We start from the raw sequence: 14,311 nt of genomic DNA, 5'->3' as shown, positions 1-14,311 counted from the left end.
TAGAACGCATTGGTTATTTTAAAAGATAGGTTATGAAGTTGTGTGGGAGTATAGGGGTAGGAGTGGATCTGAGAGGAATAGGTGATGAATATGATCAAAATACAGTGTAGAAAGAATAACAATACTTTTAAAGTTTTATGTGGAAAAAATCATACTGTACATCTCTGGTGGAATGAGGTTTGTTCCTCTGTAACAGGCTGGAAATTTGTGTATGACTACCATGTGTCTTCTCAGTTCTTTAAGAGCTGAGAGGAACCTAACCTTTATGTCAAGATATTTTCTCCAGTAACAAGAGGAAGACAAGACATTGGAAGGATACCAGCATCACACTCACACACACACAGACACGAACACACACACACACACACACACACAGAGTAATGGTGGACGACTAGTTTCTTCCTCTGTAAGTTATACAAATTTAGAAAGAAAAAAAAAACCCAACTTATACACGTCTTTTTTTTTTTTTGGATGGCGAACACTGACTATAAGATGAGGGTGGGTTATATAAGAGAAAGATAGAATTTAAATATGATAAAGAATTGCTGCTTTCCCTGTAATGAGTTTTTTTTTATTGTTCTGAATACTTCATGGAAAACAGTATCAACCAAAAATGAGTTTAACTGACTAATTTCAAATATATGTTTAAAGTTTCACATTTATTATATTACATATTTTTAAACTTTCTCTGTAAAATGGTTTATTTATTTATTTATTTTTGGAGGGGGAAACAGGGTTTCTCTGTATAGGCCTGGTTGTCCTAGAACTTGCTCTGTAGACCACGCTGGCCTTAAACTCATAGATCTGCCTCCTTCTGCCTCCCCAGTACTGACATTATTTGTGTATGCCACTACCTCCCAGCTCAAATGTACAGTTTAAAAAGGCAAGTTAGTAAATTAGTTCTGTTTGATAATAAATGTAAAAACACAGCTTCCAAATATTTGCTAACATTAATATTCAAGTGTTCGAAGTGTTAGTCTAATAAATTTATTTTGTTTTTCATTTTACATCTGGTCTGCAGTTTCCCCTCCCTCCTCCTCTCAGTTTCTCTCTTCCCTCTTCTCCCTCCCCATTCCATTCCTCTCTTTCTCTTCAGAAAAGGGGAGGCCTCCATGGACATAAGTTGTAGTAAGACTAGGCACCTCCTCTCCTATTAATGTCAGACAAGGCAACCTAGTATGGGCAAGGGTTCCAAAGGCAGGCAACAGAGACAGTGCCTGCTGCCACTGTGAGGGGCTCTACATGAAGAACAAGCTACACAACTGTAACATATGTACAGAGGGCCTAGGTCAGTCCCACACAGCACTCTGGTTGACAGTTCAATCTCTGTGAGCACCTATGAGCCCAGGTTAGTTTGGTTCTGTGGGCTGTTTTCTTGTGGTGTTCTTGACCTCTCTGGCTCCTACAATCCCTTCTTCCCAGAATTTCCCAAGCTTCTTCTAATGTTTGCCTGTGAGTGTCTGTATCTGTTCCCATCAGCTGGAAATTTATCTTTGGAGACAGGTATGATATTCTTAAATGATAAAAAGTTTCTATTCTCATACTTTCTTTTTTACATTTCTGAGACAGGGTTTTCACTCTGTACTCCCAATTCTAGCTGTCCTGGAAATTGCTTAGGTAGACCAAACTGGTCTCAAACACACATGACTGCCTCCATACTGCTGAAAGTAAAGGCATATGCTGCTGTGCCCTGCCCTCATGTTACTCTTAACAGTTACTAAGAACATGTGCCATTTAACTACAGACCAACCCCTGTGGAAATTAAATTCATGAATGTCCTAAATCAGTATGTAGGCAAGGCATGCTGGTACATGCCTTTAATACAAGCACTTGGGAAGCAGAGGCAGTTGAATTTAGGAGTTTGAGGCCAGCCTGGTCTACACAACAAGTTCCAGGCCAGGCACTGCAGCATAGCACAACTTAGTCTCAAAAATCAAAACCAAAATAAAACCTAGTATATATAAATTGTCAGCTTGATTAATGTCTTAAATGTTTTATTCCAAGGCATGAAGTCAAGCTCTTTAACATATTTTCTTAGAACGAGCTATACAGTTTAGTAAGTATAAAAAATGGATTGGAGGGTTTTTATTTAAACAACAATGTAAACTAGGCATAGTGGTGGCCGCCTGTAGTCTCAGACAACTTTGGAGGCTGCAGTTTGAAGATTTACCTGAGCTTAAGTTTATTTTTAGTTCACTGTTAAGAAACCATCATGGCAACAAGGTAAGACCTTGCCAGGAATAGAAATGAAATAAAACCAAAGTAACTTTCTATACTTGACTTTATATCTTTGCAACTGATAAGTACACTACAGACAATATCCAAATTTAAATAATTTTATTGATAAAAATATTAACAATGGAATAAAGGAAAATTCATAAAAAATAACAAAAGAGGTAAATCTTTGTCGTACAAGAATATTTGATACTAGCATAACTGGGTTTTATTTGAAATAAAGTAGGACAAGGTAAACAAACTAATTGCTTAAAGGCCTTATCATTTAAAGAAGAACTTGTCTTAAACTGTGTCTCCTAGCTGGCATCTGAACTTAGGTTAAGTTCCTTCTTCAAATATTCTTCCCATAAAACATCACGGACTCTGAACGTTTGCCATTTGTTCCTGCTCCTGTTCAAGGAACAGAGACTGTAAACAGGTTTATGTTTTAGTTCATGTCATTAATACATAGAAAATAAAATACTGCAGTGCTCTCATTAATTCATCTTTCCAATTTGAAATACAACTTACAGATTCTCTCATAATTTTTTTTTGCAGCTTATTCATTTCCTCTTTAATTTCATTTTGTGCACCAGCAAGCAGTTCATCGTTCTTCTCCTCCAGTTTATCCAAATCCTAAAACACAAAAGGCTAGCTTAGTCTTACGGAATTAGTTTCCACCTCAAGTTCTAAGTTGTAAAATAAAACTCAAAAGAAATTTAAATAGTTAAGTAACACACATTATTTCAAGTAAAAAACATTCTAATACAAGAGGACCCAAATTGCTACTGTCGGTGCAAAACATCAGTCAAAAATAATTATAGCAGATACAATGGTACATTTTGCTGAAGAAATAGTTTAGTAAAGATTAAGGTCAAGTTGGGACCAGGAGAGGGAAAAGGGGAGAGTATCAGAGTATCACAAAGTTTGCAAGCAAAACTAGGAGTTAGAGCTTAAGGGCTAGTCTGTGCAAAACAGATATTTTCTCTTAAGGAAAAGAGAATGAGAAATATAAAAACAAAAACAGGGTCTTCTCAGCAAACATAACAATTGTGAATATTTCTAGTAAGTTTAAGACAGATCTCTGAGAGTTCAAGGACAGCCTGCACTACAGAGAGTTCCAGGACAGCCAGGGCTGTTACACAGAGAAACCCTGTGTCAAAAACAAACAAAAAAGTCAATATGAAATGAATTTACTAAAGTAAAAATAATCTTTACTATGAGATCATTTTTCAAGTAAAGAATAGCAAAATTAAAATTTTATATTTGTTAGGTAAGGCAGCATCTCACTATATTAGACAGGATACCCTCCAAGCTGTCCATTTCTCTCAGTCTCCTCAGCATTCATATTGTATGCATTTGCTATCCATTTAAAAGGTTATTTTAAATCTTTTCTAATCATTTTCCAGTGAGCTAAATCATCAACCAAGTGATAAGTACCATGTTAAGTGCTATGGAGAAAGTAAACGAGGATAATACATAATTGCTCTTTTTTTTTTCCAGACAAAATAAATATTTAAACCAAATAACAAAAAATTATATTGGGGATGATAATGTAGCTTCCTATAAATATAGAGTCAAAAGTGGGAAATGCTTACAGTTTACTTGACAAAGGAACCAATTTCAATGAGTAAAAAGGAATTAACAATATTTTAGGGGAAGAGTATAGCCAGACAGCAGGGGCAGAGAAAATGATTATGCAGAGGGGAGTATAAATGGACAATTAGAATAAATGTAACAAAAGAGATTCATGTCATGGACGTTCTCCTGAATGTAAAATGGGAAGTTATAGATATATATTAAATAGCATGAAGTAGGGTCTCAGCAATAGGAGTTAAAGAAATAATGAAGCACTATTGAGATAAAAATTGTAAAATTCTAGTAATAAATTAATGTGAAAACATGCTATGGAGACATTAAAAATTATACTAAAGTTCCTCACTTAAGAGTAATGTCTGGTGATATTACCTAGAAGATACCTTTCTTGGTACCAATTAACTGACTGTTTACAGGCAACATCAGAGCAAACTGGCAAGAGATGTATTTGTAATCACATAAAACAACTTGTGTAGAAGTTAAAGTTCTTTAAACTGTTTATTTTAAAGTTATTGTTTATATCTCAACTTACTAGCATATACTTAATTCTCAAGAAACAAATCTTTAACTATTAAGTTCTGGGTTAATACTGATGGTTATAATTTGATACATAATGTTATTTTTAGTCATTGCAATGATTCTAAAAGCTGAATACCAATTCAAAAAAAGGGTTAAATTTGGGTCCTTCCTGGCTGGAGAAATGACTCAGCAGTCAGCAGCACTGCCTGGAGGACCTGGATTTGATTCTTAGCATCCACAAGGCAGCTCAAGACTTTCTGTAACTCCAGTTCCAGGGAATCCTTTGCCCTAAATCTTTAAAAAGTATCTATTTCGAACCTTTCCTATTTAATATATACTGGGATTACAAAGACAAAAGACCTTAAACATGACATGTAGACGTTTTCTTTCCAGTTCAATAAAGAACAATGAGTAAACTTGGAGTACAGCAATAATACAGGTGAAGTATATATCTATGGAAAGTTCACAACTTACCATCTTCTGTCTTTAATAACTATCACGAAAATATTAGAATGCTACAGATCTAATTACCACATCAATTAGAAGCAATTAATTCAAAATGAAAAATATCTTAAGTCTTGAAAGGAAAAATGTACACTCTATTTTAAAAAACATATTGTTATGTACAGCATACCATTAAGAACTGTTCATGGACATTTTTAATTGTTCTCAGACTCTGCATATGAATAAATCTGGATTCTTGAAAAATGTTTTCTTGTTTTTTAAAATCATCCTACAAATACAAAAGGAAAAATGGTATTAACAATTTGGTAAAAATTGGTGGTGTTTTGGGCCTCAAATATGCAAAGCAAACACTGTTGCTCTGAGCTACCGCTTAATCCCCAAAAATTTCAATTTAGAAAAAAAAAATCCCATTTTAATTCAGGAAATACATTTTAAAATGACTGCCTTTAGTACTTTTCTTTAGCAACCATTATATCTAAATTTATGTTATTCTTTTACCACTCATGCGCTATGATCCTCTTTCCTTGGCTTCACAACTTCCTAAAATTACAAGCCATACAAGGTGGATATAATTTTTAAGACATCAACTATTCTTGGAAATGTCAATCTTTAAATAAATCTGGGTTTGTTTTTCCCATCTTTCACACATAGGTTCTCTATTCTTACTTGAGATTTACTTATAAAAGATTAATTATAATTGTTAGACCAACAATTAGCTTATCATGTTGTTCTCGAATTTTCTGAAAATCCAAATTCCACTGCTCAAACAGTTTTATGAATGACTGAGCAGAGTCTTCATTAAGCTTCACCCTGTAAAACACAATAATGAATGGTGTTATTTCTTATACTATTATGAAAACAACATTCAAGACAAAATTAAATTGACATACTATCATACTATAAAAAGGAAATAATAGCAATTTAAATATTTTGATAAAAATCTCAGAAGTAAAATTAGATTTATACTGATTTCAGAAGTACTTTTTCCTAACATCAAAGTCCCGTCTCATGCAGCAGCTTTTAAAAACTAGAGAAGTTTTGCCAAACCTATCAATTTTCAAAATATTATTTTCTCCAAATAGTTTATTTTTCATTTTTTCTGCCAAATGTAGATTCTCACAAAAATATTCAAAGAATTACAAGCACAAGTGTTTCACTAAGTTCTGCATTTCCCTTTTTGGCATAGACACAGTTTAGTATAAAGCAAGAGCTAAGTGTTTAACATATTCAAATTGACCTTTCTCTACACTATCAACCATTGTTAACTAACAATTATTAAATTCTACTCAACTAAACTATTTCCAAATAATTTGAAGAGTGAATATAAAATAGTAAAACTTGAGGAGTAATATACTTCAATTTTTACTCAAAGCAAAAACCCATAATCTCCACTGGCTTCTATGAAGCATCTCTATTAAAGCAGAGGTCATAGAAGCACCTGCCTAGAGAACAGTCAAGTCAACCATTTTCACTAGAAACTCAAATAAATGGAAGATGATAACATTTTCGTTAAGTGATTTCCACCAATATATATTAAAATTGATAAAAAAACAGTTCTTTTAAGAAAATACCACTTACAATGCATCTTCCTGTGAATACCAAACTTGTTTCATTTTCTGGTCAATTCCCTCAATGGCCTCTTGGGCAGCTGTTTCCATTCTGTGTCTCTTAGCACTAAGAGCAGTGTTAACATTAGCTGTATGAAAAATTAGCATTCATTAGAATTCAATGTTGAAGGAAATTACTTTGTTCCCACATACTCAACTCATTATGAATTTGAGTAATGCTCATAAATTTGAGTAATATTCACTTAATAGCAAAAAAACATTTAAAGCTACATTTTAAAATATTGTCAACATGATACCACATAATTTTCATACATTGACATCCAGTATTTTGAATTTTCTGACTAGGTGTGTTCAGTCAGCAAAATTCCATATTTAAATCTTTGAAATCCAAAACATTTCCAAGAGCTATAACACATTTATGAAACAACAGATTATAAAACACGTAGTTTGACACCACTAAACAAAGCACATCTTTAAAAAAATTGATTATATGAATTATCATTAAAGGGGCCTAATATTAACTATTTTTGTATGTGTGAGGGTTGCCTGCATTTAGGACTATGCACTATGAGCCTGGGTCTCACTGAGTCCCAAAGAAGGCATTGCATCTCCATGTACTAGACATAGATAGCTGTGAGCCACCACTGGCATGCTGGGAATCAAACTTTGATTCCTCTGAAAGATCAATGAGTGCACTTAAACCACTGAGCCATTTCTCCTCCTCCTATTAAGTATGTTTAAGAATACTGTCCCCAGTGGATGAAGAGAGGGAACTGAGTAGAAGGAATGGGGAGTGGAACAAGGGATCAGATGTGGGGAGAACAGGGAGGGGGTGGTGGTGAGAAGTCTGGGAACAAGAAGGGAAACTGAGGGGGTATATATTTTTGTCAGGCTGAAGGCCTGTGACAGGGAAGGCTCCTGGGAGGACATAAGTGTGACTCTAGCTGACATTCCTAACAGGTGGGGGGGGGACACAAAGATTGAAGCAACCACCTCCCCCCCAGGCAGGACTAGTGGAAGGAGGGAAAGAAAAACCCACCAACAAAACCTGTGAACCAAAAATTACCCTGCCTACAAGATGTGCAGGGATAACGAGGAAACAAAGATTGAGGGACTGTCCAACCAATGATTGTCCCAACCTGAGACCCACCCCACTTTAGAGAGTCGGCCCCTTGACACTATTAATAATGCTCTGCTCTGAATGCAGACAGCATCCTAACTTGACTGTCATCTGGGAGGCCAGCCAGCTGATAAAGACAGATGCTGCAACTTGAAGCCAAAAATGGGGCAGAGCTCCAGGGGTCCTATGGATGTGTTGGGGGAAAGATGGAAGGATCTGGAGGGACACAAGAAACCAACAGAGACAACTAACCCAGAGCCATGGGGGCTTACATAGCCTGAGACATCAACTAAGGAGCATACATGGTCTGGGCCTAGGCCCCCTGCACAATGGGCAGCTTGGTCTTCAAGTGGGTTGCCTGGAGGGGACAGGGGGCTCTTTCTAACATGGACTATATTGCCTGCTTTTGGATCACTTCCCCCTGGCAGGGCTACCTTGCCTGGCCTCTGGAGATGAGGATATCCTTAGTCTTGATGTGACTTGATATGCTGGGGAGGGTTGATACTGGGGGGAAGGGGTTCCACTTTTCAGGGAGGGGAAAAGAAGATGGGAAGGGGGAAAGAAAGGAAGTAGGGCCCACCCTTGGGATGTAAAGTAAATAAATTGAGAAAAAAAATTGGTTGAGTTTCTCTGTCCCTCTAATCTTAACAACTGTGAAGTTAAGTCAGGTAATCTATAGTGTTATTGCCAGCCCTATAGTTGTTTTGTTTCGACTTTCTCAAAACAAACTACAGTGAATATTCTCCCTAAGAAAGCTTATATAACTGATCCTTAATATTGGTGTTAAAGCAAAAGGATGGAATGTTGTTGCAAAAGCCTTTAATCCCAGCATTCAGGGAAAAAGAGGCAGGAGGATGGATGTAGGTTCTGGGCCAGCCTGGTCTACAGGTGAGTTCCAGGACAGTCAAGGTCACACAGAGAAACCCTGTCTTGAATAAAAACAAAAACAAAAAAGGATTTTTTTGGCTCAGATTTTAAATTTCTTGCTGATTATCAAAGATTTCATCTTTGATTATAATTTAATAGAAAGAATAATAAGTAGGTATATTATAAGCTTCAGTTTTATTCTGCCTTAACCTCATGAAAGACAATGTAAACTTAAGGAAATAAATTAAGTTAAAAAAACTGATATAGAAAATAAAAGAAGAAACCAATATATAGAAAGAGTATATCACTTAATCTGTTCAAAAAGTGTAAAGACTTTTCCTATCTATTTTCTTTTGAAATTTTATTGAAGTTACATCCCTAACAGCATTATGAAAAAGTATAAGGAAAAATATCTATGATGTTAAATTATAAGTGTTTATAAAAAAATCTTATGAGAACAAGGTATCAAAGAGCAGACATACAGTACATTGGTTAATATATTCTACGCAAATTAATGTATATTTTAAACAATTTTGTTAAAATATAATTATCTCCAAAAACATACCTCCAATTTTTCCAAGAATAGTCTCTACTTTTTCCCTATCAAGAAACCACATTTAAAAAGAAATTAAACATATTCATATACAGATATATATGTCCATATACCCTATCTATGATTGAATGCTTTATTACTCCATTATAAAAATGCACATCTTATATATGTGAACATATACCATATATATGTGTTTGTACACATACAAACATATATACATACACACACATACATATGTATATATATATATATATACACACACACATATATACATACAAACACACATATATATATATACACACATACACACATGCATGTGTGTTTGTGTTTCTGTTTTATAGGGATTCCTCACTAATTGAAAGGGGATATTTGGCTTTTGATATAATAGCACTGCATTTTAAGACAACTTCAAATTGGTCTATCTTTGTGAGTATAAGTTGCCAGTGTTGTAAATTTCATTGTTCTCAAGGTTCTACTCTATTTACAGTATTGTAGCCTTTATGGAGATTCTGAACATTGATGTCCATTTTCTTTAAAATTTAAACAACGTAAAAGTAAATAATAAACCACTCATAAACATTAAAAAAAAGAAAAGAAATTAAAGCTGACATTGTAGTTCAGTAACAGAGCATTTCCCAAGCATGCGCCAAAACCCGTTAGATATCTAACACTATGACAAACACTGTTTAATTAAGGATTCCTCAGGTATAATAGTTTGGAAGAAAGCAAATGTCAAATTTTTTATATATGCTACTTGCTGCATAAATAAAGCAAACATTTCTTGACTACATTATTTATAAACAACAAAATTTAATTATTTAAAAATAATTAAAATTATTTTTACTATATTACCCCGCATCCATAAACAGTTCTATTGGACTTTGCATCCCACGTGACTCAGTTGGTGAACTCAGTTCTGTTGACAAGAAAAAAAAAACAATTTTAACATTAAGTATGTCATTTTAATAACTGAAGTAAAGCCTAGTGTGGTGGCACATGTTTTTAATCCCAGCACATGGAGGCAGAGGCAGGCAGACCTTTTTGAGTTCAAGGCCAGCCTGGTCTACAAACCCAGGACATTCAGGGTTGTTACAGAGAAAAACCATTGTCTCGAAAAACATAAAAAATGGAAAAAAGAAAAAAAAGAAATTGCTAAGAAATAGTATATTTGAAGTTCTTTCAGAAACTTGACAACTTAAGGTTTTATATTAGTTAAATGAATACAAAAAATTTTTAAAGTTTACAAGAAGTTAAATCAGAATCCCTGACCATTCATAGAAACAAATTTTCAGATCTTTCTAGGATATGATTTATATAGCAAGTTATATACTACTTATTAACATGTTAGAACTTAAAAGGCAAGATACACTACATGGATTTTTAGAACTTAGACACAGGGATATGAAGATCAGATAAGAACAAAGTCCATGGAATAAATTAAGTGCATTAGGTTCAAAACAAAGGAAGTATAACACATCAACACTCAACATTTGTAATCTTTAAAAAAAATTTACATTATTATTACATGTCTACAACACACATCAGTGTAGAGGTCATAGGACAGCTTTTTTGAATAAATTCTTTCTTTCCAATGCATGGATTCTGGAGATCAAACCCAGGTCCTCTCTGGCTTGCCTGGAAAACACGCTTTTGCCCTGAGCCAGATTGCTAGCCCCCAACCTTTGACGTTTTATACCTAGAATATCACCCGTCTGTGAAGCACTGGAATCTTGATCATTATCAGAGTGATAAATTATCATGTGCTCTTCTTGCTCTATTGTTGCCCCTTCAGATTCTTCAGAAACATTTCTTCCATGGGGAAACATGATTGTATGTTTCCTGTTTTAAAGCACAGTAAGAAAAACAAATCTCTCAGACCATCTGACTCCAAAGGCATCATTTAAGTAAACTTAGAAAATTATCATATAAAATTAAGATTTTTTTATTAGAATGAGGTTAATTTCTTTCTTTAGTGGATCAAAGGTGAATAATTTCCCAATTGTCAATGTAAAAAGATGTTAATCCAATGGTTGTTTAACCTGGTTTGCAAATGTTTGCCCCTATCTACTCAATGACCCAAATTTTCTTATCTTTTTTTGCTAGTTCTTGATAAACTTGAACAAACGTGTAAGTTTGTATGTCATTTGCAAAGTTAAATATTTATGGCTAGGAAAATAGATCATGAGAATAACAAAAACCTGATCCTAACAAAATCTTAGAAACTAAACTTTTCAAGCACTGGAGATGTAGCTCACAAGTAGAGTTCATGCCTGGCCTGTAAGAAGACCTAGGTTCCATTCAAGCACAACATCACCTCTATAGGGAAGAAAGGTCTTGGTATCTAAGATGCTGAAGTTGAAAGGGCAGAAGATTGCAAGTTTAAAGCCAATCCAAACTAGGCCAGCCTGGGCTACAAAGTAATATCCCACAAAATATCTTCTCTTACAAACACAAAACACAGAAAAAGCACAATAAGGTGGTATATGCCTCTGATCCCAGTATGCAGGAAGTTTAAACCAGAGAATCACCAGTTTGAATCCATCTTTGTTATACAGTAATAGTTGTTTCTCCCATTCTTTCTTGGCCTCCCCACTCACTCTCTACTCTCTGTCCTCTTCTGGTTCCTTCTTGTCTCCCCCCACCCAAATTTTGGACTCTACTTGCTCCTCAGCTCCTCCATGGTCCCAAACTCTACCAGAGCTCCCAGAACCAACTTCCCTGGGCCCCTTGCCAGCACCCTTAGGCCCCCAACTCATCTTAGCCCCAGTAGCTCTGGGGCTCCACACTCCCTATTTCATCCATAGCTCCTTCCAGGCACTGAACCCTACATGCCTTTTAGTTCCCCAAATCCTCTACAACACTTCTAAGGACTTACACTCCCTACTCAATATAGCCTGTCATTGTCCTCCAGGTTCTTCTTAGCCCATACACTCCCCAGCAACTCTGTTCTCCCAATCTCTTCCAGCTCTGATCCCCTAGTTCTTCCTTACTCCAACCCTACCTCCAGTTCCACCTCACCTAATACCCTCCCCAGTTCCTCCTCACCCCTTACTCCACTCCAGTAACCTCTCCCTGGCTCCTCTTCACCTTCAGTTCCACCTTGCTTCTATCTGCTCCCCAGTTCCTCCTTACTACATCTCATTCTCAGATTTTCTTCCCCCAAGCTGTTTTAGAACCCTTACCTCCTCATCCCCTAGCTCCTCCCTGCTTTAAAGTTCTCCCCAGTTCTTGCTGCCCTCAAACATCCCCAGACTGTCCAAAGCTCATCCTCATTCTATCCCCTATACATGTCCTCCTCCTTGGAAACTACTACCCAGCACCTTCTAAACTCCAAGACCTGCCCAGATCCTGACCCCTAACCCCTACTTAGCTTCAACTCTCCAAGCCCCTTCTTACTCAATTCCCTCCTTGTTACCCACACCTCCTCAGCATCTTCTCACTCACAGCCCTTCCCCATATCATCCTCACATCATAGCTCATCCTTGTTCCTACCCTTCTCCCCATCTCCTCCTAACCACCTAGCTCATCCTTACCAATAGCTGCACCCTTACTTCCAGCCCCTCCCCAGTTATTCTTCACCTCATGCTCTCCCAACTTCTCCTACCCAACCCATTCCCAGCTACCACTTACCTTCTTTTTTCTTACAACTTCCCAGCTCTTCATCCCTAGATCTTCCTTACTCCTCCCCAAAATTATAGCCCCCATTTCTTCCTTACCCCTCACACTTCTCCAGGTCTTCCTTATCTCTAGCCCCTGCCCAGCTCCTCATCCCCAGTTCCTCCTTGCTTCTTACCCTTCCCCAGCTCCTCTTTACCCAAAACCTCTGACCAGCTTCTCCATAACCCTAATTGTTCGCTGTTTCTCTCCTGTTCTCAACTTCAGTTAGCTCACATCCTCCTGATCCCTTTCCAGCTACTTCTCACTCATTAATTTCTGCTCAAGTCTTACTGATGAAACCTTCTCCAGCTCATCCTTACTTCCAACCTCTCCCCAGATCCTCCTCACCCGTAGGTCTTCGTTCCTTCTAGTCTGTTTATCTTCAACTCACCCACAGCCCCTCCTGAACCCTCTCTAGCTACTCCTCTCACCCTCTCAGGTCTTCATCACTCCTAACCCTTCCCAGCTTTTCCTCACTCCTAGTATCCCTTTAGTTCCTCACCTCTAGCCCCTCCCAGTTCCTCCTTGCTTCTAGTGGCTCCAGAGATCCTCACCCCCATCTCATCTCTAATTCCTCCCAGCTCCTCCTCATTTCTAAGGACACTCCCCACATTCTCCTCAAACCCCCATTTAATCTCTAGTCCTTCTCCAGTCTCTCCTTTCTAGCTGCTCCACAGTTCCTCCTCTCTGTTAACTCTTCCCAGCTCCTCACCTCCATATCTTCCTTGCCCCTACCCAGAGCCTCCTCACCCCTAGAACCTTCCCCAGCTCCTCTTCTCCTCTATCTCTTCCCCAGGATTTCCTAACATCTAACAAACACCCACCTCTCTATAGCTATCTCCTATTCTTTCCCAAAGCCTCCTCACCCTCCTGAAATCTCCATTATTCCTAATCCCTCCCCAGCTCCTCCTCTGCATTACTCTTAGACCACCACCCCCAGAGCACCTGCTCACACCTGGCTTCTTCCAAACTCCAATTCGTTCTCAGCCTCTCCTCTGCCTTCCCCAGATCCTCCATACCCCTCCCGAACTCCTCAGCATCCATTTCCACCTTGCTCCTTGCCCTTCCCCACTCTCTAGCTCCTCATCACCCATAACCTCTCAACTTCTCATAACCTCCATCCCCATTCACCCATAGCTTTCTCCTATCATGTCCCAAGTTCCTCCTCTCTCCCAGCCCCTCTTCAGCTCCTCCTCCTAACCTAATCCCCAAGCTCCTGAATCCTAAGCCCTTCCCCAGCTCATCCATGGCTCCCTCACCACCTATTTACTCCCTGATAGTAACCATTTCCCTGGCTCCTTCTCACCCTTAGCCCCAAGAAAAGTCAACCTGTCTCCAGCTCCTCCCTAGGTCTTTTTGTTTTTCCCTGAGACAGAGTTTCTCTGTGTAGTCTTGGCTGTCCTGGACTCACTTTGTAGACCAAGCTGGCCTCAAACGCACAGAGATCCACCTGCTTCTGCCTCCTGTGTGCTGCGGTTAAAAAGCATGCTCTGCAGCTGACACTGCCACCACCACTGGGCCCTACATCTTTATCCTTGCCACCAGCTTCTCTTTGCTCCTAGCCTCTGGCCTCCAACTCCATCCATTCCCAGTGGCCATCTCTGTAATGGCAGCATAGTCCTCCCAGGGTTCCCACTCCTCTAGGATTTCTTTCCTTCCAGCCAGGGGTCTGCCTGTTCAAGACCCAGTACTCAGCTACTTTCGCCACCATCATTTTCCTGTCAGCGGCCTCGGCCAGGTTCACCCACACCT

At 37.9% G+C, this 14,311-nt stretch overlaps 1 protein-coding gene across 1 annotated transcript; it reads right to left on the bottom strand.

The window, feature by feature from the left end:
• Window positions 1-2,589: 2,589 nt before the first annotated feature.
• Window positions 2,590-13,119, bottom strand: LOC110543105 (synaptonemal complex protein 3-like). Its single transcript, XM_060374724.1, has 8 exons — window positions 13,062-13,119; window positions 9,755-9,818; window positions 8,915-8,949; window positions 6,373-6,490; window positions 5,505-5,604; window positions 4,964-5,062; window positions 2,746-2,850; window positions 2,590-2,625 (listed from the first exon to the last, which is right to left on the bottom strand). Exons 1-8 carry the CDS (start codon window positions 13,117-13,119, stop codon window positions 2,590-2,592), a joined length of 615 nt encoding a protein of 204 aa, XP_060230707.1.
• Window positions 13,120-14,311: the final 1,192 nt, after the last annotated feature.

Source organism: Meriones unguiculatus, chromosome X (genome assembly GCF_030254825.1).
Source record: "Meriones unguiculatus strain TT.TT164.6M chromosome X, Bangor_MerUng_6.1, whole genome shotgun sequence".
NCBI classification, from domain to species: domain Eukaryota; kingdom Metazoa; phylum Chordata; class Mammalia; order Rodentia; family Muridae; genus Meriones; species Meriones unguiculatus.
This window is presented reverse-complemented; position numbering and strand designations above follow the sequence as displayed.

What these genes read in the sequence shown, in the direction of transcription:
- LOC110543105 (XM_060374724.1), bottom strand. Translation starts at nt 13,119, where the DNA reads ATGGGGGTGAGGATCTCTGGAGCCACTAGAAGCAAGGAGGAACTGGGA. An exon ending in GAACTGTTTATGGATGCGGG is followed by an intron (nt 8,950 to 9,754) that starts GTAATATAGTAA and finishes GTTTCTTGATAG; the next exon opens with GGAAAAAGTAGAGACTATTC. An exon ending in AAAAAATTATGAGAGAATCT is followed by an intron (nt 2,626 to 2,745) that starts GTAAGTTGTATT and finishes TTCCTTGAACAG; the next exon opens with GAGCAGGAACAAATGGCAAA.